Below are 27,633 nucleotides of genomic sequence, written 5' to 3' on the forward strand. Positions count from 1 at the left end.
TTCGTTCACATTTTTTAATAACATGGCACAGTTTACATTACACAAGAAGGCTCCGCCGCTGAGAACATGCTGAAGTCAGTCGCTTCACTTTTCTGTTCACATAGGGTCTAGAAAGGACTTTATTACATACAGGAGAAACAGCAAAAGGTCCGTATAGAACAATCTCTTTACAATACTGAAGCTACCACTACAGTTCCAGTGTACATATTCCTTGGATTCTTTTTCCTTTTTAGTTGTTGTCTTAAAAAAAAAAAAAAAAAAGCCAAAAAGAAAAACCACTGCACAACATCTGGAGTTCACAAAATTCTGAAGCTCACAACTAAACCTTCAGTTTACTACTAAAATAGATCTCTCTGCTTATTAGAAACAATGGTCTGTAGTTAACTTTTTTTTCTCCAAAAACAGGATAACAACGTCAGATAGCACTTTAATATACTAGAAGACCAATGGAACTAATTTTATTTCGTACATATATTTTACAGTCCAGTAGACAAGATATATTGTATTTCTCTGCTAGTAAAGTCATATTCTCTCCAAATATGTAGACAAGAGGCTTAATGTATTATAAAAGTATTATGAAGAGACATTAAGATTGATGCAAACTTAAAAACACACGCACACACAAGACTTTGCCTCAGCCACCTTCCACCCTTGGTACCGCTCTGTGGCTCCGCAGGGCCGCTCCCAGACTTTATCACCGACTGGAATACAGGGAGTCACGTTAGGAAATGTGCCCCTTTGATCTGTTGGTTATTGAATAGTGAAAACATATCCATCATCTGAGAAAACTCAAAGCTTTCTTTCAGGATCTGTTTGGGTGTGACTGAATCTCATTACAAAACGAGGAAGTGTGTACGGGTAGGAAATAGGACACACTAAAAAAACGCATGGTTCCCACATGAGGTATGTGTGAAATCACATGACTGATGGTGACGAGATGCTGGCAACCTGTTTGTGTCCCCTGATTTTGGCATCTGACCACGCCTGGCCTCCCCGCACTGGCTGCTCACGGCCTCTGACCTCTCTGGGGCCACCCTCTGCCCCAGCAGCCCACAAGCAGGAACTTTAGAGCCAAAATTTCAGCCTGGGGTCCAATTTGCAAAAGAGGATGTTTCTCCATTTGAAAAAATAAGCAAGGAAAACAGAGTCCTATCACATAAGCGCTTGTTCAGGGAAAATATGACCTTAAGTATGTTGTAAATGGGTCTGAAAAGGCTCCTTTGAGTTGGGCGGGCTTTTGTGAAAAGCCTGAACATTCATTGCATAGTTGAAGGGTTTAGCTGTCTCTAACAATACAGGGGAACACAGCCTCGCAGACCGTGTTCACTGAGATTAAGTTTGCAAAGAGCACATTTTAAGAAGTATTAATGTATTATGTTACTTAATCTTTACCTATTTACATTTGTACAAAGTAAAGCTTTCATCTTACCCTTTTGCATATATGAACCCTTAGCTCACGAAGCAATCTTTTTTTTACACAACTATGTACAAGGCCTTCCCTTCTCATCTGAAAGAGCTTGCACGGTGGATCGTGCGGACTGCGGTCTGTCTGTTTTCTCCCCAATGAACACATCCGTGTGTGTTGTCATCTTCACTGTTTTGGTTCAAATCAAAAAGTTTTATACGAGAAACCAAAAGGGTTGGACACATGAGAACATATGACTTGGCTAAAATATCTGAAAAATTTCAACATATAATATACAAAAACATTTCAAAATCTGCACTGAGTCTATACATTGTTTACAGGGAGAGCTGGGGCTCCTGCCCCCCCAGTCCGTCAGGGACGCGGGCGCCCGCTGGCTCCCTCCGCTCCGAGTCTGGCGCTGTTGGTGAGCCTCCTCTCCCGTGGCCCGTTCTCTCCTTATCGCGCTTCGATATCCTTCAGAGTGTGGGAAGGCGGCCTCTCCCTCATCTCTGCCGACAGAGGAGTAGTCCTTCTGGGGGACACTGGGCGGCCCCCCAGCGTGGAGATGAGTGGGGGCGGCGCGCTCAGCGCGGCGGTGGGAGGGGTCTTGTTGAGGAGTCCGTTCTGGTGCCCCGCGGTGGGGCTGATTCGGGGGTAGTGCATGCTGGGGAGCCCCGGCGTGAGGAGGCTGGGGTGCGGCAGGTGTCCGTCCAGCGAGGCGGGGTGCACGGGGTGCAGCCGCGAGTGCTCGTAGTCCTCCCGGAGCATGTGCAGGCGCTCCCGCTCGTCCAGGTGCGCGCCCCGCTCGTGCTCCCGCCGCGGGTCCACCGACAGCGGGTGGTGGTGGTGGTGGTGATGGTGGTTGTAATCGTGGGGCTCCCTGTCTCTGAAGGAGCGGTCAGCTTCGTACAGCCGGGGGGTCGAGAGACGGTGGAGGGGGTCGTTCCTCAGCAGGAAGTCTCTGCCCAGCGGGTCTCTCCGGTGAATGTCAAGTTCTCGGTAGGGATCCCTCAGAGGGTCCCGAATGGGGTCCCAGTGGAAAGAAGGGTACGGGAACCGCTCTCCGCCCGGGATGGGGCTGATGCCCATGAAGGGCGTCATCATGCGAGTCCTGTCCAGGCTGCCGATGCTGTTCATGGGGTGAATGCCCGTCACCCCCACTGCCATGGGCATGGAGGCCAGGGGCCCCGGGTGCACGCTGGACGAGGAGTGGGGAGGCGGGGGCTCCGAGGACCGGTGGGTCTGCGCGGCCTCCGCGGGGAGGTCGTGGTCTTCCTTGCGCTCCTCCTTCACCTTGACCTCTGAGCTCTTCTTGGGGTTCTCGTAGGCCGGCTCGCTCTTGCGCTGCTCAGCCTCGCGGCTCGAGGTGCTGTTGGGCCTGGCGCCCTCCACGGCAGGGGTCCGCGCGTAGGGCGACGGCACCCGGGCCAGCTGCTTGGCCTCTTCGCCCAGGGCTCGCCCCTCGTGGCCGTGGCCGTCCTTCTCGGGCAGGTGGCCCTCCTTCGCCTTGTGCTCCTCCGCGGTCAGGTCCTTGCGGGACTCCGAGTGGTCCCTCTCCCTCTCTTTGGATTTGTCTTTCTCGCGAGCCTCAGTGTTCAAATGACCCCTGATCTGTTCAGCGGAGCCGCGGGTGTGTCCCAGGGTGCTCACCGGGAGGACAGGTGCTGGTGAAGGGTGGCTGGAGTGTCTCTTCTCCACACTTTCCCTGCGGGAGGAGAGGGAGACAGGAAGCAAGTGAAATGGGCTTGTCGGCTGGCCGGGGCTGCCAATGACATGGTGTGAAAAGGGTGGCTTGGGGCTGGTTCCCACGGTCACCGTGGCAAAGCCAGCCACCTGCTCTTACCTCATTGTAGAGGAAGCTCAATGGGCGTGAATGCTAGGGGTGAGGGCGAGTGGGGAGTCTCCAGGGAAAATCATTCTCTGTATGTAAGAGTCAGGGGCCTCATCAAGACCACAGAGGAAGAGCTTTCAGAAAGCCAGGTGGCCTGTGGATGAGTGACGGGCCACACTGCCCACTGGGCGGGACTCTCAGGACCAGCCAGGGTTGAGATTGAGAACCAAGTTTTGAGAGCCTAAAGGCAAAGATGACCTTTCGTCACTTTGTCACACAGAGCCAGTGGGAGGAAGAGTTTAACGTGACAACTATGGGCATTTCTGTCTCCTGACAGCTGGCTTCAGAGTGAAAAACGTAGACAGAGCAGTCTCCGAGATGTGGTATGTGAGGGGGTTGAAAGGAAACTACGATTTCAGGACTGTGGGGCTGCTAAGGGACGTCTGCATTAGGAAAGACGAGAAAGCCAACATCTGATGAGAAGATGGAGAACGCCAGTAGGGACAAGCAGGTCCACAGACACAAAACCTCCTGGGGGAATACAGGACAATTTTAAAAGCATCTATGAAGGAAAATGTGAAAGAATTCTAGAGGCCTGTCTTGGGTGGGGACTTGAGAATACTGGGCAGAGGATGCAAAGCAATAGAACGACAATGAGGTAAAACTTGAAGAGGGAAGACAGAGTCTGGCAAGACTTAGGGGCCGCCCCAGACAGACACGGGGAGCATGAGGGGACAGGCAGGATGCCACGCCGGCTCAGCCTGGCAGGGCTCAGAAGGTGAGTGGCTGCAGTGGGAATTAAGGTTTTCCTTACAAATTTTGTTTCTAGTGCACATGCAAAGGCTCAGAAGAGCATCTCTGAAAGGTAAGATTGAAGGAGAGCGTGTTTTATTAGGTTTCCTGACTTTAATCCAAGAGCCCATTTGACTCCATCAAGGAAAATGGGAAAGGTTTGCTGCCACATCTGTTCTCTCTCCTGACAGCCTGTCTACGGAGACCTCCTGGTCTGGGCACGTCCACTCCAGGGGTGCCTCACCGTGGCCGTTTACAGCTCAGCGCTGCCTGTTACAAATGGTCCTCCCATTGGCCAAGAGGTTTTATCCCACTGCCTCGAAGGAAAATGTATAAGAAAGAACTCAGTTATTAGCATGATGGGCTATGATGAATATCTACTAGTCTGTCACATTTAGAGCCGGCAAAGTTGAACTGTTTTACTTATTTTTAAAAAAATATATCTTATTGATTTTTTACAGAGAGGAAGGGAGAGGGATAGAGAGTTAGAAACATCGATGAGAGAGAAACATCGATCAGCTGCCTCCTGCACACTCCCTACTGGGTATATGCCTACAACCAAGGTACATGCCTTGAATGGAATCGAACCTGGGACCCTTGAGTCTGCAGGCCGACACTCTAGCCACTGAGCCAAACCGGTTAGGGCAAAGTTGAACTGATTTAAATCACTAGGATACACACACATACACAACATACAGTTAGAGAAAAATGAAAGATTTGGACAATATTTGAGTCTTAAGTACCAAAAGGAAACTGTTATTAGATATTTTCTGTCAAGGGTATCTTGTGTATTCCTTGCTTATTTAGTTGGTTCAAAATGGAAATAGCCTGAAGGGGGGAAAAAAAGGGACACACTGTCAAGAATGCTTATGACATTCTTCAGAGAAAAAAAATAGCGTTTTCCTCTTTACGGCCAATTCTTTTTTAGGCCTGGGTTACCAAGTACAGAGATAAAAATGGTTAGTAAAAATTATCCACCGGCAAAACAAACCTGAACCAATAATACTGCTTGTTGATGTTCCTCTAAATATAGGTTAGCAAACTTTTATTAGTCATCTGTGAGAGCTAAGGAGTTGAGTTTGAACAAAATTTCAGAAAAATATGATGAGGCAATGCAAATATGACTTTCTTAAAGAAAAAAAAAAAAACAAAAAGAGAGAGAGGAAAAAAGAGAGACCTATGCATGGTTTAATGGACTGCACACACGGGAAAGCAAACATGGTGTGGATGCATGCTGTGTGTGTCTGTCCAGAGCCACCTTGCTCGTGTGTGAGGGAGAGCTATGTTTGGACACATTAGTGCTCACAGGCATGGGGAGGGTCTGCGTGTGTAACTGCTCTGAGTGGGGACTCCCGCTCTGCTAGGGTTCTACTCTGCCACAATGCACCGTGGGGTGGGGGTGGGGGGGGGCGCTCTGGGGTGCCACGGCCCGGCTGTGTGAAGAGCTGAGGTTACGGGGGCAGCTGAAGCACAAGGCTGGGCAGGGAGGTGGGTGGCTGGTACTTGGCACAGAGCGGGCTACCCCAGCGGGATCGAGAGCGGTTTCTTTCCGTACCTTTCTTTGTCATCTTTACTAACAGATGAGTCTCGTTTATCTACATCTCTATCTCTGTCATGAGCTGCAGCGGACGCGCCACGCTCCAGCTCCCCTGGCTTCAGCCAGGGCGGAGGGGTCGGGAACGACGGAGGCGTTCGGTGCAGCCGGTTCCAGGGCTCGTGAGGGTTGCTAAAGTTCTGCACACTGGGGCCATCCTTGTGGCCGAACATTGAGTTGGGTGCTGAAATGGTGAAGTGGAGAACAAAAAGGTTTAAGAGAAATTATATAATCTGCTGTAATGAAGGTACTTACCAAAAAACTTTTAACAGCATTCAGAGTTAAAATGAATACATATTATTGGGAGCTGGAAAAGGAAAGGAGATTAACAAATTCATTAGAGGAACTTGTCCTATGCTGGAGAGGCAGCTCACAGCTTTTCTTTCTTTTTTTTTTAAACCAAGGCAAAGTGGGGTGAAGGGGCGGACGGAAAAGGGCAGGGACCACGCAGATGCCGAGATGACCTAGTTAAACATATCCATGCATAAGTCCCAGCATGCAGAGGGTACAGTGCGATAGGGTGACTTAACGGAGAACACTCAATTCAGAGTAGAATTTCAGGGTCATCCACTATCGACTGCAGCCCTGCTAATGTGACTGCTCCTCTTCCCACAACTTGAGCAAAGGGGTGTTACAGAGACAAGAGAGCTAAACACACACAGGTCTCCACGCTGGACAGGGTGGTGACGGCTGCTTGTGCTGCATTCTATGTCTCTGTACCCGGAGACCGTGACGTATAGATGGCGTGAAAGAAAGCAGGTGAGTGCATGCTATCCAGTGGCTACGTGATGTCTAGCAGGTGCTGCGACTCCCTTCCTGTGTGAGACAGACTTTCTAGCCATAGAAAACTGGCCGACCCTCCCAGATTATGGGGCAAGAAATGTTTCCAGGTCTTCACTCCCCTGAGCCCGCTGTTGTTTTCCTGCTGTTCTTCATCGAGCTTTTCCAAGCCCACCAGTGCCAAAGGCAAGATGAGGTTTGTTTTCCCCTCTAGTGGCTGAAGTCGGGGGTAGCAGAGATGGAATGTGGATGAAACTATGAATTTAAGCAAACTTTTTGGAGTTCAATTAACTACATCATCTTTCCTGACCCTCCGTGACATATATTAACAGTGGGTTATCCTTAACAAGTTGGTTTTGATGTAAATGCACACGTATGCCTAACTCCATTGTCTAGACCTGATTTTGCAATGATAAAACCTCAATTTACTTCCCAAGGGCTTCATTTCTTTTTATCTGGAAAGGTCTTGAGCCGTAGACAGATTTGAGGAGATAAACAGTCCAGGACAGAGTTGAAGAAGTTAGAGGTACTCACTAACTGAAGGGTTTCCAAGTCCCCCGAAGGCATTGCCACCAACTGCTGCCAGGCCGGTGAACGTGGACGGCCGGTTGAAAGGCTCTGCAGACGAGAGTGGGGAGGAGGACAGGCTGCGTGAGCACGTCGGAGCCTCTGGGAGCCGCGCCTCCGCACTCAGACCTGCTCTGTCCCTCTTCTGCCAGGTCATGCGGAGGTTCCCATCGCACCCGGCGGAGGCACCGTTAGCACAGTGTTCACACAGGCTGCGTGCGTTCGGCCCGTTTCTCTTGCGGGGGCAGTGGGAGGGGGAGTGGGGAACGTTCCTCAAGCCACAAGTTCTAAGATGCCTCCTGCTGCCTCCCCCTCCCCAGGCCCGGGGTGGCCTGCGGTATAGGCTCTAACGGAACAGAGGTAGATGACATCTTAAAATAAATCGAGGATGAAATCCTGAAGGCTGACACAGGACAGCCCTGTTGTCAGGCACACCACAGCCTGCCCCTGCTTGCACACTTGCAGAAAATACCAAATCCAGGCCACGGACACGGCGTGCACCTTTGCTAGGAAGACACACATGACTACGGCGTGAAATGTGAGGTGGGGGTAGTGACTCATCAAAGCCTCATCTGGTCTTTCCTTCCAGCGCCAGGAGGTGCCCGTCTGTAGACAAGGGTGAGTTCACCACCTCCTCCAAGGGCAGCACGGGCTGCTGTAAATGTGACTCCCCGAGGGCCCCCGGCTGGCCTCCACCCCCCGCACATCAGCCTCCAGCCAGAGCACGGGGCTGCTCCCCGAAGAGTGTGCCGTCAGAGGTGCTGACCTCTGGAGGCGCACGGCACCTACTCAGACTTCCACAAGTCACCGTCCCCTCCCTGAGGAGTAAGCAAGGCGGCCAGGATCACGGCCAGCCTGCCAGGAAGTGCGGCAGGGCCGCAGTCAAGAGGTTTTCTGAAACACACCCCTCACTTCCCGTCACTGTGGGCAACTCACCTAGGTGAGCAGCAGGGTTGAGGAAGTTGCTGTGATGAGGAGGTGGCCCAAAAGGGGTCCCCGTGGGGTGTGCAGCACCTGTGGAGTCAAACACAGCGGATCAGACCCCCCAGGAAGCCCGCTTCTGCAGTGCAGCTGGCTCCTAGTGGCCTGCCGACCCCAAGAGGGAACATGTGAAGGAAGGACAGGCTAGGGCCACCCAGGCAACACCAGGGAAGCAGACAGACACTGACGGACAGTATTAGGATCATCAGAAAACACCGCTGGGGACGGGGGTTCTACAACCAAAAAAGTCAGAGGAAATGCCGGGTTAAAAAATGCCAGGAAAGGCTCTTCACTGAAGGAAGGAGAGCCACACTATGCCCACGGCTCACCGCCTCTCCAAGAGGGGACTCTGGCCGTGACGGGCGCCCGTCTTCCACTCTGAGAAATGCTGGTGTGGAGACTGCACGTCCTAACGCCTGGCTCAGGAGCGGCCACATGGAGCTGCATGTCTGGGCCCCGGACTCTCTTCTCCTGAGAATGTCCCAGGGGGCCCAGCCCCCACTGGACGACAGTGGACACCCGGCCCTAAGAAACGGCTGCACCCCTCTAGGTCCTGGGAGACGGGTCCTCCCTGTCGCTCAGTCTGCAGTGCCGGGTCAGCAGTTTAATCCCAGGTTCTGGACACTAATAATCTGTGTGTGTTGTTTTTTGTTAATACTCACCTGAGGACATTTTTCCATGGATTTTTAGAGAGAGTGGGAGAGGGAGAGACACACAGAGAAACATCGACATGAGATACATGGGTGGGTTGCCTCCTGCTCCCGCCCTGACCAGGGCCAGGGGTTGAGCCTGCAACCAAGGTAGATTCCTTGACTAGAATCGGACCTGGGACCCTGCCGTCCACAGGTTGGCACTCTTTCCACTGAGCCAAACCGGCCAGGGCGTGCACTAATAATCTTGTAACTGGCTCTCCTCGTCTGCCCACCAGGGAACTTAGGCCTAACTTTGTGGTTTTTCCTTTATCCATATTTCCGCCTCTACTTTATAATTTGCCTTACACAAAATGTACTTAAGATGCCTTAAATCCTTTTCTTGAAGGGAGCTGGGGAAGGAAAGAGGAAGAGAGAGAGACAGGGTGCGCACATGTGAATCAGGGAAGGACAGTATCCCGGGAGCTCGGGGCCCACACTGGCTGATGGCTGTACGGGGGGAGCTGAGGAGGCAGGCTCTGCTCTGGCCAGGGTCATCTAGAGGCCCCTTTAGTTTATTCCAGGCACCAGTGCCCAAGGGTAGGACAAAAGGGGCTGAATTAACAAGTGTGTGCAAATTTTACATACCGGTTACAAGTTTCACCAAATCACCATTTGGGGCAGAATCCAGTATCACTGGCACCACAAAAGATTACCTCCCAGAAGGGAAGTATAAACAGGGCCTAATGAATTTACTAACAACTATTCTAGAATCCCTTGCACTTGGACTAAATTCCCATGAACAAGTATAAGTTGCTGCAGAAACACAGATTAAAATGGAGGGTCGTCCTGTCCCAAAACCCTATTGACTCGGTTTATGTTCCGGATCGTTGTTCCCCAGCCTGCAAGGGTCCGGGGGGTGGGGAGCCCCCCGGCACAGAGGCCCACGTCCGGTGTCCCAGAATTAGAAGGCACCCGAGCAGTTCTCTGCTCAGCCCTAGACGGTGACTTGCTCTCCACCCAGAAAGGGCAGAAATGATGCCCCGTCTCCACGGAGCGGGTGCAGCTAAGTAAACACCTGGCTGAACGCTGTGTGTGCAAGCTCACTACTGCTTCTGGGAAGACGGGAGCTTCGCCGGACCCGGGCCCCAGGGTGCCTTGCAGGCCTCAAGTTATTGAAGCAAAAGAAGCCCATTCATCTGCGTGGCCCGGACGGAAGCCAGGGAGAAATCTATTTCTCTCCCCAAATTGCTCTTAACGTGGCCCTGTCTCAGAGCCTAGATGCCATGGTAACAAGGCCTTCAAATACGTCCCTAGACAGAACTGACAGAGGAAAACCTGAGACCTTCGCAAATTCCATCTGCCCTCCAGGGCGATTCACTGGTTTGGCAACGAAGCCCATTAAAACGATTTCCCGCAGTGCGGGTGTTTCATCTTGAACGGAAGAGCTTGAGGTCCACCAGAAGCAAGTCCTGGATAAAAGCCTGGGGAGGCGGCAGGCAGGGTGGATGTGCCACTTGTTCCCTGAGGATGGGAAGCAGGGAGCCCCTCGGAGACTTATGTCCAGAAGAATACTTCTACCCAGCACGGCGGGTACTGGCCGATGGAGCTGGTCACTCCAGGGAGCCTCGTGGCGTTGCTTACTATCTTATCAAGTGGGGACCCGGACCAGGCGCCTGCACTGAGGACAGCTTTAGAAAAGACCGAATAAGGAACCTTTTGCGACAGAGGCTGTGCTCATCCACCCAATCGTCCCACCAGCCACGGCCTTTCGTTTGCATGGACCTGGCGCATAAGGGGGCGGCCACCTGAGCAGTGACCCTCAGCAGCCCCCAGCCGTGCGCACTCTCAGACATTAACGAGCATATCTCCTGGGTGTTTCATACCGTCCCCTACATTTCCTGCATTATTACAACCAACTGATCCACCCTCCCTTCACAGGCCCTACTGCCAGCCACTAGCGTAACTACAGGGACCCTTGAACAATGTAGGAGTTAGGGGCGCCAGCCCCCTGCACAGTAGAAAACCTGCATATAACTTTTGGCTCCCCCGAAACTTAACTAATAGCCTACTGTTGACCAGATGCCTTACTCCAGTGGTTCTCAACCTTTTTAATGCCACGACCCTTTAATACAGTTCCTCATGTTGTGGTGACCCCCAACCATAAAATTATTTTCATTGCTACTTCAAAACTGTAATTTTGCTACTGTTGTGAATTGTAATGTAAATATCTGTGTTTTCCAATGGTCTTAGGTGACCCTGCTAGCGGTTCTCAATCTGTGGGTCGTGACATAACTGTAATTTTGCTACTGTTAATGAATCGTAATGTAAATATTGGAAAACACATATTTACATGATTCATTAACAGTAGCAAAATTACAGTTATGAAGTAGCGACGAAAATAATTTTATGGTTGGGGTCACCACAACATGAGGAACTGTATTAAAGGGTCGCAGCATTAGAAAGGTTGAGAACCACTGCCTTACTCATAAAAATTCGACTAACATATTTTCTATGTTGTATTATATGCCACATTCTTACAATAAAGTAAGTTAGAGAAAAGAAAATATTAAGGAAATCATAAGGAAGAGAAGTACATTAGCAGTGCTGTGTGTATTCAGTGAAAAAACCCACACATATGTGGACCCACATGGTTCAAACTGTGCTGTTCAAGGCTCAGCTGTATTTCTTTATCTTCAGACCCTCAAACACAGCATGACTGAGCTCTGTGGGCACCAATGAGGGCAACCGCATCCTTATGAAAGTGCTGGGCCGATTCCTTCCCATTTGCCCTTGCAAGCGTTCTGATCTTTCTTCAGTAGCATTTGATGTGCTTGTGAGTTATACTGGCTTAATATAGAAGCAAATAACAGGCCAAAGCAACGTGAGTGCCTGAAGGGAAAGATGATGCTTGTTTCCTTCTTTAAGGAAGAAGGATGTATCAGTGAAGGAGGCCCATTTCCCTCGCTGCGCTGAGTGGCCTCACGGCTGGCATGGACTGTTTTGTAGGGAGTGACTGAGAGTGCACACACACAGCTACCCGAGAACAACTTGTCTCGGTGCCCCGGGCCCCTCGGAACTCACCTGCGGCAGAGAACAAGGTCGAAGGCCGTGCCAGGTCGTGGGGGTGGTGGATGGCTCCGAAGAGACTGGGGCCTGGAGGACGGCTCAGGAACTCGGGTTTCAGTCCGAAGTCCAGTTTATGTGGGTCTGACTGCATTTGTTTCTAAAGCAGCAAAGCGGGGAGATAACAGATGACGTCCCCAGAGGATCGGCAGGGAAGAAAGACATTAAAGAGGGGCTGAGACCGAGAGACTCAGCGCACTTGGGCTCCGAGCCCGTCAGGTTTGCGTTTACGAATGCCGTGAGGACCCAGCAACCCGCACACTGTTTAACCCTCGATGCCAGAATAGCAGCGCAGCCAAGAGAGGGCAGCAGGGCTGGCTACTGGGCAGCACCTGTCTCTCAAATCAGAAGCTCAAGTGGCAATAAAATCTTATCTTTATTTACTCAAACCACCACCCCTCCGAAGTCGCTTATGATTCCAAGTAAAGGCCCATTTTAGCAAGTTTTTAAGTGAGCATTTTAAAGCTCATTTTATTAGGAATTCTGCACGAATATTCTTCCATGTAAATTAATTGTTTAATGACTCTTTTTACCATACTCTAATAGATCACAGTACATTAGGAACTGAAAGTTATGAAGAAATATTTGCATGCCTACAAGCTAATTTTCAAGTGATCATTGTTACACACTTAAAAAACACACAAACAAACCACACAAATAAAGTAGGAATATTAATTTAACTAATAGGGGTCTTTTCTTTGCCTATTAACCCCAATTACTTGAGAAGAGATCAGTCCAGGCCAGAAAACCACTAGGAACCTCTCGTTGTGAAGTCCTTGCCATCAACGGCAATCGCTCTACTTCCTCTTATTTATACATCTGCCCTCAAGCTCGCCTGTCAGCTCGCCTTCCCCCAGGGCGGCAGGGATTGGCGCCCAATCTGCTTCCCGAGTCCTTAACCCACCATCTTTTTTTAACGGGCAAATGTCAATTTTATTTTTATACCATAGCAATATATATTTCAAGATGAAAATTGAAATTATCATTTAAAATTATTCAAAATAGCAGTATTATTACTTTTTTCAATTATGGTTACATTCAATATTATTTTGTGTTAGTTTCAGTGTACAGCATGGTGGTTAGACAATCACATACTTTACAAGGTGTCCCCCTGATATTTCCAGTACCCACCTGCCACCATCCATAGTTACTAGATACTATTGACTGTATTTCCTACCAGGCAGCACTCAAACATGATCATTTCGAAGCTGCCCCGCCTTCTCGACTCTCAATAGCCCTCTCTGAATCAGCCTCGAACCCCCTTGGACAAGCACCAATCCCTTCCCCACTCCCCCGGGCCGGGGGGCCGAAGCTCCGGAGCCTCCCTGCCCTTGTCACCTCCTCCCTGCTCTCCAGTTCCCCATCCTTCACAGCCCTTAGCTGCCTCTGACGCCACGCCTCCCATCTCTCAGACGCATCTGACACTCTCAGCCCACGGGGTTCCACTCCTCCACCAACTCCCTCATGTTCTGCTACAAATAAACCCTGCCCTGCTGTACAAGTCAACACGTGTGAGAATCAGAGACACGTCGCTGTTCCTCACTGCGGCAGGTCGCCAGCCCACGCATCCATCACACCTGTTTAGGATGAAGCCTACCTGAGCCCGGGAGCTGGAAGCCAGCCCCCTGGCAGCAGGCAGCACGCTCACCATTCTTTAGGCGCCCTGATCCTCGCCACTGAACTCTAAGCAACAGGAACCGGGGCAGGGGAGTGCCCTCGGCGCCGGGCACAGTAGGGAGCCCGCAGGCGGTAGGCTCTCTCAATAAATATTTGGTGAGTGACTAAAGGAATGAGTAAACGAACGTTAAAGAAAAAGGGGGGCAATGTAATTTCTGCTCAAATCTACAGGGAATACTGTCGTGGAAGTCCCGCTATAAAGTAATAGCCAAACCCCTAGACGAAGCTTCTAATTCACTATAAATCTATAAAAATCTTTTGAATGGCTCCTTTAATTTGGTTGCCAAATTATTTAGTGCTAATACTGCACGGTACACAGCACAGTTCCATTAACCACAAGGCAGGTCCATGAAGCAAAATGGCGCTTGGGGATTACAGAGCGTTTGCCGGAGAGGGAAGACGAACAGCCAGCTCGGGTAGAAGAGGCCTTCCTAATTGAATTGGGGTAATGAAGGTTTTCATCCCCGGGGGCACTTGCATGGAAAGGGAGTTGCTAAAAGGGCACACACAGCATCCTTCATCCTCCTCTCTTACAGGAGGACATGTCTTCACCTACCGTCCACCAACCACATCACCCAGAACAGAAAGCGAGTCGAGCCAAGTGTCAACATCTAGTTAGCTCTTCAAGGGGCCCCCGTTACAAACGCAGCCGAACCACAAGGCTTCTCATTAAACCTCCCCAACAATGAAGGGAAAGCGAGCAGAGCTCCCTGATAGGATGTTATGAGAAAGAGCAGGTATTTGGCACCAAAGCAAATATCTGAGTGGCTTTCAAACTTTTAAAGGTTGGTTTTTAAAAAGTCATGTAACCATTAAACAAAAAACATGAAAAAAAAACAAAAACATTTCTGTGGTCACTTGCTCGCCCTCCATGTTATTGCCTTTTTTTCTTATTCTCATAATGGCTCCCAAATGCTGTTGGGACTAAAAGCTTATTATTGAAAAGCTGGGTTCACTGAAGCTTGTTGGAGTGACTGGGGGAATTTTCCCCCCCACTTTTCCAGGCGCAGTTACACAGAATGTAAAATCTAAAAGGCGCCTGGAAAAGTGGGGGGGGGGAAATTCCCCCCATTACTCTGCTCCCTATCCCAACCAGTGACATCAGAGCTGGTCACCTGCAGAAGTCTGACCGCTTCCCTACTTTGTCCTAAAGGCCTGGTAAAGCATGCTATGTGTGCACCTGTGTGATGGGAACAGATGAAAAGGAAAAGTCTCCCATGGACAGGGGAAGACTGGCCAGTGGTTCTGACAAGTACTGATTGGGTTCTAACCTCCGGCACCGGTCATCAGGAGGGCCAGGGCAGACCAAATACTGCCTCTACAGGAGTCATTTTGAATCTGTGCCTGGCTAATGCCAGTTCCGAAGTGTCATGTAGGGCTGAAATTCCTCGGGCATTTCCCCAAAGCTCTAAAATGAAGAGGACACACCCTTCTTACAGGGAAGAAACCTTCTGTACAGGTTTTCCCGCCGGCTCCACTCCCCCTGGGACTCTCTCAGGGTCTGCGATAATAAACCTGTCCCATTGGAGGCACCTGGTCTATGGATTTTCCCTAATATGATTAATTATTTTGGGATCTCATCTATGTTTAAACTCTTTAGATTGATAAGATGACAAAAATCTTTTTTTTTTTAAAGGAAAAAATCATCAGGGAGTTGTCAGTTTGCCTCTGTTTTGTCCTTTTGCTGGTGGTTTCCCCAATGAATAGTTAAGATTCCAAGCCACGTTTTAACAGAGACTGGATCCTGCCTGCCAGGGGTCTTCAGAATCTGTTCACATGCTCCCATGTGGGGAGATCACACGCGGTGGGGAGATCAGAAGATTACACGCGGTGGGGAGATCACACGCGGTGGGGAGATCACACGCGGTGGGGAGATCACACGCGGTGGGGAGATCACACGCGGTGGGGAGGTCACACGCGGTGGGGAGGTCACACGCGGTGGGGAGGTCACACGCGGTGGGAAGATCAGAAGATCACACGCGGTGGGGAGATCACACGCGGTGGGAGATCACACGCGGTGGGGAGATCACTCCCGAGCCCGGGGCCCCTACTGGGCTGGGGAAGTGGACTGACCTTGACTTTCTGTTGGTGGTGGTAGATCTGCCAGGCGATGTGCACGTGCATCGCACACCACTTCCCTGGTTTCTGCAAGAGAAACAGCAACGTGGTCAGGAGACCTTTCAGAGAAAACCGCCTTCATTTCCCCAAAGCTTTCAGCAGATTTGGGCTACGGAGGCTTTTTCACGAGACAACAGTGCTTTTTACCCCAGTACCTCTGCCTGCGGCTCCCCAGTGCCCAGGCCGAGGGCCCCCGTCAGTGCCCTCCCCTCCCATGGGGCCCGAGCTGGCGGCTCCTCAGAACACCGAGCTTGGTGAGGACCTCCCATCACCCAGGACAGGTTGGCAAACGCCTGAGGCCCCCCTGTGCCTCTGCTCCCTTCCTGTCCGGTGCCAGCTGGCAGACCTGGGAGAGGGGGCGCCCTGCTTAACAAACGTGGCCGTACTAATGCAAATCGGCCGTTCCGAGAGCTCATTACTGAGTGCCTGGGAATCAGTTCAAAACAAGAGAGGGCCCAGGCCCCGGGTAACCTCCGTCAGCACCGGCTCTCCTGAACCCCTAAAGCAAGACAAAGGAGGTCCCCACAGTTTACTGAAGCCCAGTTCTTATGGGTGCTTCGCTGAGAGCACTGCCCATTCGTGCTGTGGGCACTGCCCTTCTAAGTCAAACAAGGAGAGAAGGACGAGCACTCAGTTCCTCCTCCTCTCTAGGCCTCTTCACGGTCACTTCCCGTCCTGCTCGATGGGCGGGGCAGCGGCTGTGGTGTGCCGTCTTCCCACCTGGAGGCCGGGAACATCTCTCCCCACCATTTGTAGTCTTGCTACGCCACGTAATCTACCCAGGAGCCCCAAATGCATGCTCACTAACTATGGGATGGGCGAGGATAAACAATGCCCATCCCCACGCTGGCAAAGGACTTCCAGTGTCGACAGGAAGGAGCGGGTTCTAAAACATATACTTAAATCCAAGTCTGGGTCAGTGTTCTTCTTTTATAATGAAATTATGGGTCATCACCTAAGTGATGGCACAACCCTTTTCTCCCCTTTCTGAGGAATTGAATCTGATTTTACACACCAGAAACAGATTAAGTATGGCAGGGAATCTTCTAGCTATCCATCTTCCAGCCAACCATCTATCTTCGCTCCCGCCCCAACCAACCAAGTCCGCCAGCATTCATCCGGGGTCATCTGCTGGCCACGCTCCAGCCCGCTGAAGACATTAGCGTGCCAAGGCTCATGGTCACCCTTGTCTGCACCGGAGAAGTAGGCCGAACGGCTGTGACACATCGACACCACCTGCTGCAGAACGAGGCAGCCCAGCAAGACAAACAGTCCCAGACTTTCTAGGTGCAAGACGGACAGCAGGACTTGGGGAACTCCTACTTTCAGCCTGTGGCTCAATTCTTCCCCTCAAGTTCCCACTAGCCCAGTGGTCGGCAACCTGCGGCTTGTGAGCCGCGGTTTGCTGCTCTGTTGACTGAGTTTGCCGACCACTGCACTAGCCTAACCTTTCACCAGAACTGCTAACAAGAGCATCGGACTCCAGTGGACTTATCTGTTAGCTTCACCTCAATAGCCTGGCTTCCTCCAACACTAAAGCAAAACTGTTCGGGCCATTTGCCATCATACCAGCTGAGAAACCCAACCCAACCCAACCCAACAGAAAGGTCCCTGCAACGCTCCATTCCCGAGCTCCTGGGGCTTGTTTCCTCAAAGTGGATTTGTGATGTAACCCACGGGGAGTCACACAGAGGCTGCGAAAACAGTTCCAGAAGAAGCTCCTTACCCTTAACATAGGTCTGAAAGGATCTGTCAACTGTGAAGAGAAAATGACAACTTGGTTACATGCCTGTCACTCAAACAATTGCTCTAATTAACAAATTTGTAGTGCTTCATTAGGAGGGGAAATTAAAATGTTAGAATTTTACTTTTAAATGAAGCCCTTTTGGAGGATAATTAACCCATTTTCACACCATCAAGAGTGCCAACTGTCCCCTCCCCCACGTCACAAGCCCTGGTGGCTGCACTGACAAGCCCCCTGAACAAGTTCAATCAAGAGCCGTCTGCCCTCGGGCAACAGAATCTGCTCACATTACACATCTGAGGAGTTTCACTACCTCATGCAGCCCCTCCAAACCACGCGGCCTGGGTCCGAGGGAGATGGGCCATCAGACCGTGGACACGCACGGCTGGATGGGAACGGGCATCTGGGGAGCGTGTCCTTCCAGACACGGAGCAGAACTAGGCTACCTCGACCAACGTCCTTAATTTGATGGCTGCACAGTACTAAGAGGTATTAGACATTGTAAAGAAGTTCACTAAACATCATAAACATACTTACATAGTTGAGTCATTTTAAACTTCTACCTAACTCTGGTCACCAATTTCTGACTGCCCTTACCCAGGGAAAAAGACAATATTGTAAAAGGTCGTCATTTTGCACATGTACTACAGAGATGAGTGTAAACAACAATCAATGAACAAGGTTATATATAAACTTTAAATTCTTTCTTGAGAGTACGTAGAGGCAGACACTGTGAATAAGTAACACAACCACAGCAAAATGGATATTTTATGTTAGTGCAGAGCCAGAACTTCCTGACCCCAGGGGAAAAAAATGCTCAGTGCTTTTCTATGCAAAACATTTTACAGTTATTTCTTTTGTGTAAGAGAAATGTAAGGACATCCAGACGGAGAAGATGAGCTGAATGCTACCGACACAAGCTAGAAGTGCGGGATCCCTGACCTCGGACTGTAAGCCATTTCTCGGTCCCCAAGTCGGCACGCCCTGTCCGGTGGCCACAGGCGAGCAGAAGAGACTTTATTTTCGAAGAGTAACTGGCATTTTCTTCCACAAACTAGAAGGAACAGCTCAAAGAGCAGCCCACTGGGATGAGCTAAAGAAGGAGCGAGCACTGGGCTGGCTGTCCCACTCAAACAACCCCCTTCCCACTCTGTTACCTGGGATCAAGCCCGACTTTGTACGTACCCTCGGGTCCTTCTGAAGTAGAGTGTGCGGGACTGTCCCAGGTCGAGCAGCAACATCGATAGGGTTGGATGTCTACAAGTTAATCAGACCACAACTGAGGGAGCATATAATGTGTATCGCGAAATTCTTGCACTCAAAATTACAGGAGTCGAACGCCGTTGTTTATGTTCAGTGCTGTGTTGCATAGTTTCAGGTGCACGGCGTGGTGGTTAGACAATCATACACTTCAGAGTGTTCCCCCTGATACTTCCAGCACGCACCTGGCGCCATACGTAGTTATTGCAATGTTACTGACTCGATTCCCTAAGCTGCACTTTACGTCCCCGGGACTGCTCTGTAACTGCCAATTTGTACTTCTCAATCCCTTCACCTTCCTTTTCACCCAGCCCCCAAATTTGCTTCATTCTGGAACACATGAGTTTACAGTTTCCTTTTCCTCAGCGATCACACATGCGCCCACCAGGACCCACGCCCTATGTTCTCCAGGCGCCCTGGGCAGAGACTGCCTCTCTCCAGCAATGGCATCTGAAGCCAGAGGCCAGTTTGCTGCAATGAAGAGCACAGGACCAAAAAGAGGATCAAGACATGGAAGCGCTGCCCCGGAACCCGGCCACTCGCAGCCCCGTCATCGCTTTATCACCAAACAGACATTCCGAGGACGGCTTAAGTGAGCATCATCCTAATTTGCTCTATCAGGTGCTTCTCATCAGAATAACTGGAAGTGTTGTACAGACATTAAGCGAACTCTCTAAATTTTAACTGGCAGACAATAACAAGGAATTATGCTCCGTAATTACTCATTAGCCGTGGTGGAAATGGGACAAGAGAACCTAATTTAGGGACCACACAGATTTACATTCAATGATTTCTAAAGTAATTCTGCTTCATCTTTCCTATTCCCACACCCTTCTTAGGTCTCATGAATAACACTCACCCTATGTGTAGGCTTTTGTCCTTTAAATTAACAATAGCAACAAAAAGCCTACTTTTGGCATAAGCAGTCACTATTTCCTAATGGGTAAAGGATTCAGAAGATTTTTCACCAGGTATTTTATTCAAGAAATCACAACCTCTAAGAATCCCTTCACACCAGGAAGTAACTTAGGGGAGGTAGGGGGGAAAGCTCAGGTTTAGGCACAAAACTAGCCTACAAAGAGAAGAAAAAAAACGAAAGAAAAGCAATCAGCTGCTGTACAACCAACAATTAAGCTGGAGTTGTTAACAGCCTGATTTGCATACATATGAAGAACTCACTAATGAGCTGCAATCTACATATTCAATCAGTAAGATGGCCTGGAAAGGCCTATTTCAACACCAGGAGAGACACTTTCCTGCCCAGATGTAGTTTTCTGTGTGATTGGATAATTGTGAGTGAGGGAAATAGTCTAATTTATTAAATGACCTACCAGTCTGTTTGGGGATGTGCGAGAGATTTGTGAAAACCTAGAGGGGACAGACCAGGGTCCGGGGGAGTCGTCATGAGCAGATGGGGGAAGGAGTTTAAAAATCACCATTATTTTATCCCAAGATAGAAGATGTTTAACACAGCCGTCGTAAAAGCCTTGTGTATATATAACCTGGCTTAGAAACTGTAACCCTGTGCAGGTAAATGTGGTTTCTAAGGTGTAGCCATCCACCCTAATGCTTTTTAATTTCTTCTCCTATTTCTAGTATTAAGGCAGCATGCTTTTGGAAATGTAATATGTGCTCATCCTGGGAGACTCTGGCCCAAAATAGGCGTTTTGTCTAAGAAATGAGATGGAAAATAACAAGAAAACCACAGTCACACACAGTCCAATTTCCTACTTTAAAATCTGAGACGGGTTCCTAGCATGACAAGTACATTGTAGTTTTTTGTGTGTGTGTGTGTGTTTTTTTTATATGAAAGTAAAGTAGGGGCTGTAGCAGATTTAAAATCATAAAAGGGTCAAATTTCCGGGAATTACTCCTCAGCCTTGACCCTCAGAGGTAACTGTGGCACAAGTTCAGTAGCATATCCCTGATGAGGTAGGAAAGGTTAATTTCACATTAGGATGTCAGCGATGACAGCGCCTTGGCTTTGGCATGAGTCCGGTGCGGGGAGGGGCGGTGCAGGGGAGGGGCGGTGCAGGGAGGGGCGGTGCAGGGGAGGGGCGGTGCGGGGAGGGGCGGTGCGGGGAGGGGCGGTGCCGGGGAGGGGCGGTGCAGGGGAGGGGCGGTGCGGGGAGGGGCGGTGCGGGGCGGGGCGGGGGAGGGGCGGTGCGGGGGAGGGGCGGTGCGGGGAGGGGCGGTGCGGGGAGGGGCGGTGCGGGGAGGGGCGGTGCGGGGAGGGGCGGTGCAGGGGGGGGCGGTGCAGGGGGGGGCGGTGCAGGGGGGGGCGGTGCAGGGGGGGCGGTGCAGGGGACAGGGTGGGAGTGAGGGCGGGAGGACTGAGGGGCGGAGGGGAAGAGCAGGGAAAGGTGGTGCTGCTCTTCAGTTGGCAGCCGGATGGGGCTGAGGGGAAGCGAGGGAGGATAAAAATCCAGAGTTAAAAAGATGTAATTTTATTCTAGAACCTTTTCCTTCCCTTTTGTTAAAATCGATAAAGGCTCAGCTTTGCATCTTTGCTAATAAAACATACCCCAAGGACAACTTCGTGCACATACATCTGACATTTGATAGAATTCTGACCAGAAGCTTATATGTCCACAATTTTGGTGGGAAAATACACATATATTCTGATATTTTTAAAGAGCACAGGAAATCCTAGCTCAACTGAGATGGCATGGGTAGTACAAATTGAAAATTGAATTTGGCTAAAGTTTAAAACTTTCATGGATTAGAAAAAAATGTCCCCACTCCGACCCCAGAGAAGTTACAGGCGAGAGATCGTAGAGCCCACCGCGTGCTTGGCCTGAGGCTCCACTTACAAGCATGCGTGTGCGCTTCCACTGAGAGGTGCTTACCTTCGGCTGAAATGCTCCTTGAAGTGAACCGAAAGGGCCAGTGGGTGGAATCATAGGGGGGATGCCCGACACCGCAGGAGGGTAGGAATGGAAGAGCTGTGGCCAAAGACGGAGAGGGGAAAAGCTGTTAGCAGGAGGCGGATGATGCGCTCCAAGTCCCTTCCCACAGAAAGACAGCAACATTAGCCAGCCAAGCAATCTCAGTTTGATGCTATTAGTCAAGAAGCCACGATGAAATGATCACACAGATGTGCCACGAATGCTTAACTCAAAAACTTAAAAGTAGTTCAGAATCAATCAGTCAACAAATGATGTCCCAGATGAGGACATCATTAGAAAGGGAGCTTTTCTAATTATTAATTGTTAAATCGATACAAGTCCTAAACGGTTGGAGGTTTTAATGCATATAAAAAACAGGAGGGGGTGCTGAGCCAAATAAGATGCCCAGAAAATTACAAGTTAATTAGAAAAAGAAAAAGAGAAGAAGAAGGGAAAAAAAAGGAAGAAAAAGAAGCAAGTCTTTATGAGTTCCAGGATTTTATACCATTAAAACTCAATTAGTTCTTTTAGATTTTTAATAGTTTGAGGAAATGAGAAAATATTCACAATCCTTGCTTCATTAGGTTGTTCTAGAAGTGGCAGCTCCAGAGGACAATGTAATTGTCTCATCTGAAATGATGACCAATATTTGTGGGAGGATCAAATAAAAGGACTCAATATAGACCTTCAGTGGAGCCGCCCACTCTTCCACAAGATGGACAAGTTCACTGGAGGCTCCCAGTCAGTGAAGGGAGAAGAATGATTCTGAATTAAGTATATAAATTTTCTTGAATTAATAGTTTATAGACAGCACAGTGGAGGAAAGAGATACATGGCAATAGTGAAGACAATGCAAACACATCTTTTCCTCTAAAAACTCTGAGATTCTATTGCTCTGGTTCCTACTTTGATCCAACCACCATGCAGATATTTAAGTAACATCCCACCTATATGGTTGTGTGTGTGTGTGAATATATATAAACAGTAATAATTCAAGCTTTCCTAATAGCGCACTTAGGTTAGCTATTTCTAGGTAATGCCTGAAATCCACATTTTAGAATCCTGTTTTTAGAGCACGTTCTTGTTCTTTATTTCATTTTCTCCATTCAATGATGCAGCAAAGTTTTCCAGACTAATTGATATTGAACTACATACACTTAAACAGTGATTGCAAGCCAAGTGCCCTCATTTAAAACTACTTTTAAGTCTAAAATTGTGTTTTAGATACTTGAGTGCATTGCATCTTAATTCCCCTTATAACGTCCGAATCCCCAAAGCAGGGGAGACTAAGCATTTCACATATTACCCACGATAACTAGTAATATGAAATAACTCCCACAGTACACTGCATGAAGCAGAGTAATTAAATACATGCCACACTAAAACACACCCAACTTTCTTTACTCTGCCTCCAGGTGGGTGTTTTTACTTTAATGTTGTCAATAAAAAATGGTGCTTTCACCATTTTCCTTTCGCCTGATTCCATTACTGATGCTCTTAGAATATAGCTACTATACCCCCTTGATTAAAAATCTTAAATATGTAAGCAATAAAATGTAAACCTTCCAAAAATCCAGGTTCCCAGGCTCACTCTCCATCTTCAATCTAGAACTCTCTGAGGAGTATGCATCCAGAAAGGCAAGCCACCTGTTGATGCCCTAAACTTTCTCTAAGATGGTTTTGTTAGCTGGGCCTTAGTTCAAATCAGCAAGATATAGACAAAGGGCAGAGATCTGATGATTGTTAAGATGGGGTCCCATGAGCTCAAACATGCTTTCCACATCCCTTTCTGAAGAGGCCTTCCTCCTGTTATTTCTGAATGTCTTAAGACTGGTTCTTCATTGTTTTCCAGTATTTTCTAGTCTTGACTTCTCAGATACACCCAGGACTATTACAGTGTCTAATTATCTGGTTTTAAGCATGAATGAATCCACAGCCTTGGCTGACCTATTAAGTTGCACTTCTATTCAAATGATAACACTATTCAAAAATCAAAGCAAGAACAGTTGAGGATGGTGAATCAACATGGCTACAAGCACAATTATTAATCCTCCTTCCTCCTGGTTTCATTTGAAAAATACAAATAAGCCACTGAGCAAAGAAACTTGCACAATTTCAGGTAAAAATGATGCAGTATTCACTCCACAATCAAAATATCATGGTAAGATCTTTGTATAGAGAGAAGGCCTTGTCTTACAAGTAAGTGGACATAAAACGGAGGCTGGTACCACTGTAAGGTCCGGACCAGACTCTTAAAATTGTGTGAAACAAGTGTACTTTTTAATAAAGAAGAATGAGCTTAAAGAGAAAACAACCATCCATTTCATTTTTAAGGCCTTCATTTACGTATCTTTGTTTTCAGTTGTAACAAGCGCGGGGGGACAGGAGCAGCAGGTGCTCTGCGTGCAGCCCAGACGCCTGCCTGGTGAAGAGCCCCGTCAGAAAGACAAGAGGCTTTCTATTCGGAGGGAAGAACTCAGTCCAATTCCGGGAATTCTGTGGATGATGACATTTCAACTGCTCACCGAAACCCTGCAAGTACAACCAGTCAACTGCACCCCCCCCCCCCCCCCCCCGCTCTGCGGGACCGATGCCCGGCTTCCAGGGAAGTCCAACTTGGCTCCCAAGACTTAGGTTTACTTATGATCTTTTGATTCCAAAGATGATACTGCATCTTTACCCAAAAGCAAATGTCACAAAAGCAAGCATCCAAAAGTGACGAGGAGCAATGGGAATTCTTGCGAAGATGATTAAGGAAAGCTGCTAGTCATTCATCGGTCTGAGGCGAGAGCACGAAAAATGGAAAAGCAGTTACACTGAACGCATAGCATGGTAAAAGGACTCACACTGTGCCGGTAGAATGGGTCAACTTTTGTAGGGTATTTGTCAAACTGTAAAGGGATCAAAGCAAAAGCTAGTTACTTAGAGAATCTACATTTCTGCTCACTGCTTTGCTCGGTCATTGGGCTGCCTGATCATCAGACCCCACGACCTCATTGTACACGAAACCATACGAGCTCCTGAGTCACTCTGACAAGAAACCAACGGAAGTGGAAAAACAAAGTGAAAACCCACACAGTGGTTAGGTCCCGGCCGCACTAGTGTCTCTTCTACTCAGTACTCAGGGACTGGCCCAGACCAAGCATCTAACCTGGAGAAAGAGGCAGTTACTCAGGCAAATCGGAGAGAAGGCAGCATTTGACCTAATTTATCCAGAGAATTCCTCCATTTTCACCTTCACTTTGGCAGAAGAATTGTCCATTCAGCTGTCTTCGGAAATGCATGACGCCCAACACAGAGCACTCTGGGCTAGGTCGCATAAGCTTTTTCTTGAGCAGAAAAGTGTGTGCCATTGTTTCCTCTAAATAATGCTGTCGCCTGGGTGCTGTAACTCCCCGCTGTCCGATTTAATGTATTCATGAAACACCTCACTCAGGCGGCATAAACGCTTTCCCAGCCTAACAAGCCCTTGAAGGTATAACTGTTGAAAAGTCTAGTGCCTCCAGAAAAAAGAAAAAGACACAGGATTTGGTCCCAAGACCTCATCTCTAATCTTCTAAATAAAATCAATAAAATAAACTTTAAAATACATATTAAAAAAATAAGTTGAAAAGAAAAATGGGGGAGAGCACAGGAAGAGAGGCAACAAAATTTGGTGATGAGAATGCCTCTTAATATCATGGAATTGAGCCCGGCTGATGTGGCTCAGTGGTTGAGAGTTGACCTGTGAACCAGGAGGTCACAGTTCAATACCCAGTCAGGGTACATGCTCAGGTTTCGGACTTGATCCGAAGTAGGGGATGTGCAGGAGGCAGCAGATCAATGATTCTCTCTCATTGGTGTTTCTATCTCTTTCTCCCTTCCCCTTCCTCTCTGACATCAATAAAAATATTTAAAAATATACTTATTTAAAAAAAAAAAGAATTGAATCTCTTCTCACAATGCCTATATTAACTGCCTTAAAATCAAGTATTTAATTTGATATTAACAAAAATTAAGCAAACCACTCTAATACTCACTGTTGTGGACAAGGCTCTGTTTCAGGAGACTTAGCACCCTAATACAGCATTAGTCACTATGGATCCTAAGTTACCAAAAAGTCCGAGCTGGTTCTCCCAGCATGCATTGGACCCCAGTCAAGACTAAGACCACGGTCATGGCCAGCGATACCTCTTACGGGGGCTGGGCTCTGTCCCTGCAGGGTGCATGGCTACCTGACCCCTTGCCAACAGAGCACAATAGCAGACCGGCACCATCTTATAGAATACAAGAAATTAAAAACCTCCAGCATCTGAAAGGGCAGGGCACCCCATGTGTTCCAAGTCTCCTGACAGCCCCCCAGCCCCCCCTCTTCCTGCCCCTGGCAGTCTCTGAGCATTGATTTGTTAGTATGGGTGCAAAGCCCTGACAGAGAGATTTGTATATCTGCTGGCGACCCCCAGCATGTTCAAGAAAACAAAGTTGCCCAGTAAGTCAACTGCCAACACTGGCCGCGACCGTTCCGAGGGCACTTAGGATAAAACGCACCCACATGCTGGATAGAACTCTGGGGAAGTTCCTCCTTCGGGCCCAGGTGAGTGCCGCTGCAGCAGGCACTGCTCCTTCCTTCCAGCCAAGACGGACAAGGCCCAAGGAGCCCCCAGCCGCCGTCACTCCCCCTCCGATCCCCTGTCCCGGCCGCCCACTCCAACCCCACCGCCTGCATAAGGAGCCGTGCTCTACTTATCCTCACATTTCTGCCTGGGGTACGCACCATGGGAGGTGCTGGCGTCGGCATGATGGCGGTGGGCGGGATGGCGTGGGGGAACGGCGTGAAGGTGTGCTGGTGCGTGTGCTGGTGCGTGTGCTGGTGCTGGTGCTGGTGCTGGTGGAACTCGGTGCGCAGGTAGGGCGGCGGGCCCAGGGAGGCCCCGCGGTCAGCGCTCTGCGAGGCCAAGAAGCGCGTGTTCAGTTCCTGCCGCAGGATGTCTTGCTCTGGAAGAGAAGGGGACGGGGAGAATGGCACCTTTCCTTGCAACAGTCATCCCCTTCAGAACAGGACATCCTGTGCCTGAGCAAGGAGGGACCAGGGAGGAGGAGCACAGGAACGGGGCCCTCGGGGTGCAGCCGGGGCCTCAGATGGAGGCTGAGGCTAACAGGGCCCGGCCACAGTGCGACCGTCCTGCTGTCTCGCGCTTGGCGTTGAAGGTCCGGCCTGTCCCTGTGGGGTACTGACAGACTCCAGGCCAATGTCCCAGGCCAGCTTTCAGCTCTGTGGCTGCCAGCCGAGTGGCCCTGGGCGTGGCTCACCACCCTGCTGTGCCTCAGCTTCCTCACCTATCGGCTGGGACACTCCTGCCTACCTCAGGGGTTTATTTCGAGGGTTAAAGGAGTTAACACTGTACTAGTAAGTGCTTAAGAACAGTGACTGGCGTGCTAATTAATAACCGCCAGCTGTTTACACGGCAGAGCTCACGTAAATCTGTGTGACGACGCTCTGTATCAGGTCTAACATAGCTACCGTGGACCCGAAATGGGGCACCGGTCCTGATTAACGAACAGGTGAGGAGAAAAGGACCCAATATCTAATGCTAGGCCTGTCCTTAAAATTCTGGGATACACTGTTTCAAGTGCACCTGCCCACCCCGGAGCCAGAAGGCCCTGTCCACCTGGAAGAAACCCCTTAAACCAGGTGCAGTCCAAGAGCCCGGAATGGAGCAGACACGGGCCTGGGAAGCCCGGGTCACTGCAGTGGGAGGCGGGCGACAGGGCACAGGATCCGCGTCTCACGTTAACAGTGGTGACCAAAACGCATGGCTCCAAACACAGCGGCTCCCTCTGGCGGGTCCCGTTTGCCTGGCCTGCGCCAGGTGGGTGTGGGTGCTAGTCCATGTTTACGCCGAGTCTCAGCCCACAAAGGATTGATTACAAGATGGCACCCAACAAAACCGAAAATCTTAAATACACAGAACCCAGCAATCAGGGACAATGGAGACAGTGGGTGAGGCCACCGGTGAGGGAGAGTGGGACTCGGGTGAGCAGGGCCCGGGCCTCCGTCCTACCTGAGTAAGTGCTCCCCGCCGGGTGTCCGGGGACCTGCAGACTCCCTGATGTCAGTGGTGGTGGAGGAGGCAGAGCAGTGGGAGGGGCAAACATATTGGGGTGATGGGAGTGTGCGGGGGGCTGGAGGGTGGGCGTGAAGCTGTGCAGTGGGCTATGGTTGGGCAGGGAGAGGGGGAACGGGGAGGCTGAGGGGTGGTGG

At 49.7% G+C, this 27,633-nt stretch overlaps 2 protein-coding genes across 2 annotated transcripts in view; both read right to left on the reverse strand.

Moving 5' to 3' along the window:
- AUTS2 (activator of transcription and developmental regulator AUTS2) lies at positions 1-27,611 on the reverse strand. Its single transcript, XM_028145377.2, has 12 exons — positions 27,434-27,611; positions 26,125-26,366; positions 24,239-24,283; positions 21,354-21,449; positions 18,430-18,501; positions 17,227-17,256; positions 15,456-15,527; positions 11,664-11,805; positions 7,906-7,983; positions 6,937-7,020; positions 5,584-5,806; positions 1-3,110 (listed from the first exon to the last, which is right to left on the reverse strand). The coding sequence occupies exons 1-12, from the start codon at positions 27,525-27,527 to the stop codon at positions 1,862-1,864; spliced, it is 2,427 nt and encodes an 808-aa protein (XP_028001178.2). The 5' UTR covers positions 27,528-27,611; the 3' UTR covers positions 1-1,861.
- The window catches only part of LOC129148674 (autism susceptibility gene 2 protein-like), a 93,795-nt gene continuing 93,747 nt past the window's right edge, over positions 27,586-27,633 (reverse strand). The window contains exon 5 of the mRNA XM_054714167.1: positions 27,586-27,619. Within this exon, the coding sequence (XP_054570142.1) occupies positions 27,586-27,619 (34 nt within the window). The remainder of the gene's footprint in view (positions 27,620-27,633) is intronic.

This window comes from Eptesicus fuscus, chromosome 4 (genome assembly GCF_027574615.1).
Source record: "Eptesicus fuscus isolate TK198812 chromosome 4, DD_ASM_mEF_20220401, whole genome shotgun sequence".
Classification (NCBI taxonomy): domain Eukaryota; kingdom Metazoa; phylum Chordata; class Mammalia; order Chiroptera; family Vespertilionidae; genus Eptesicus; species Eptesicus fuscus.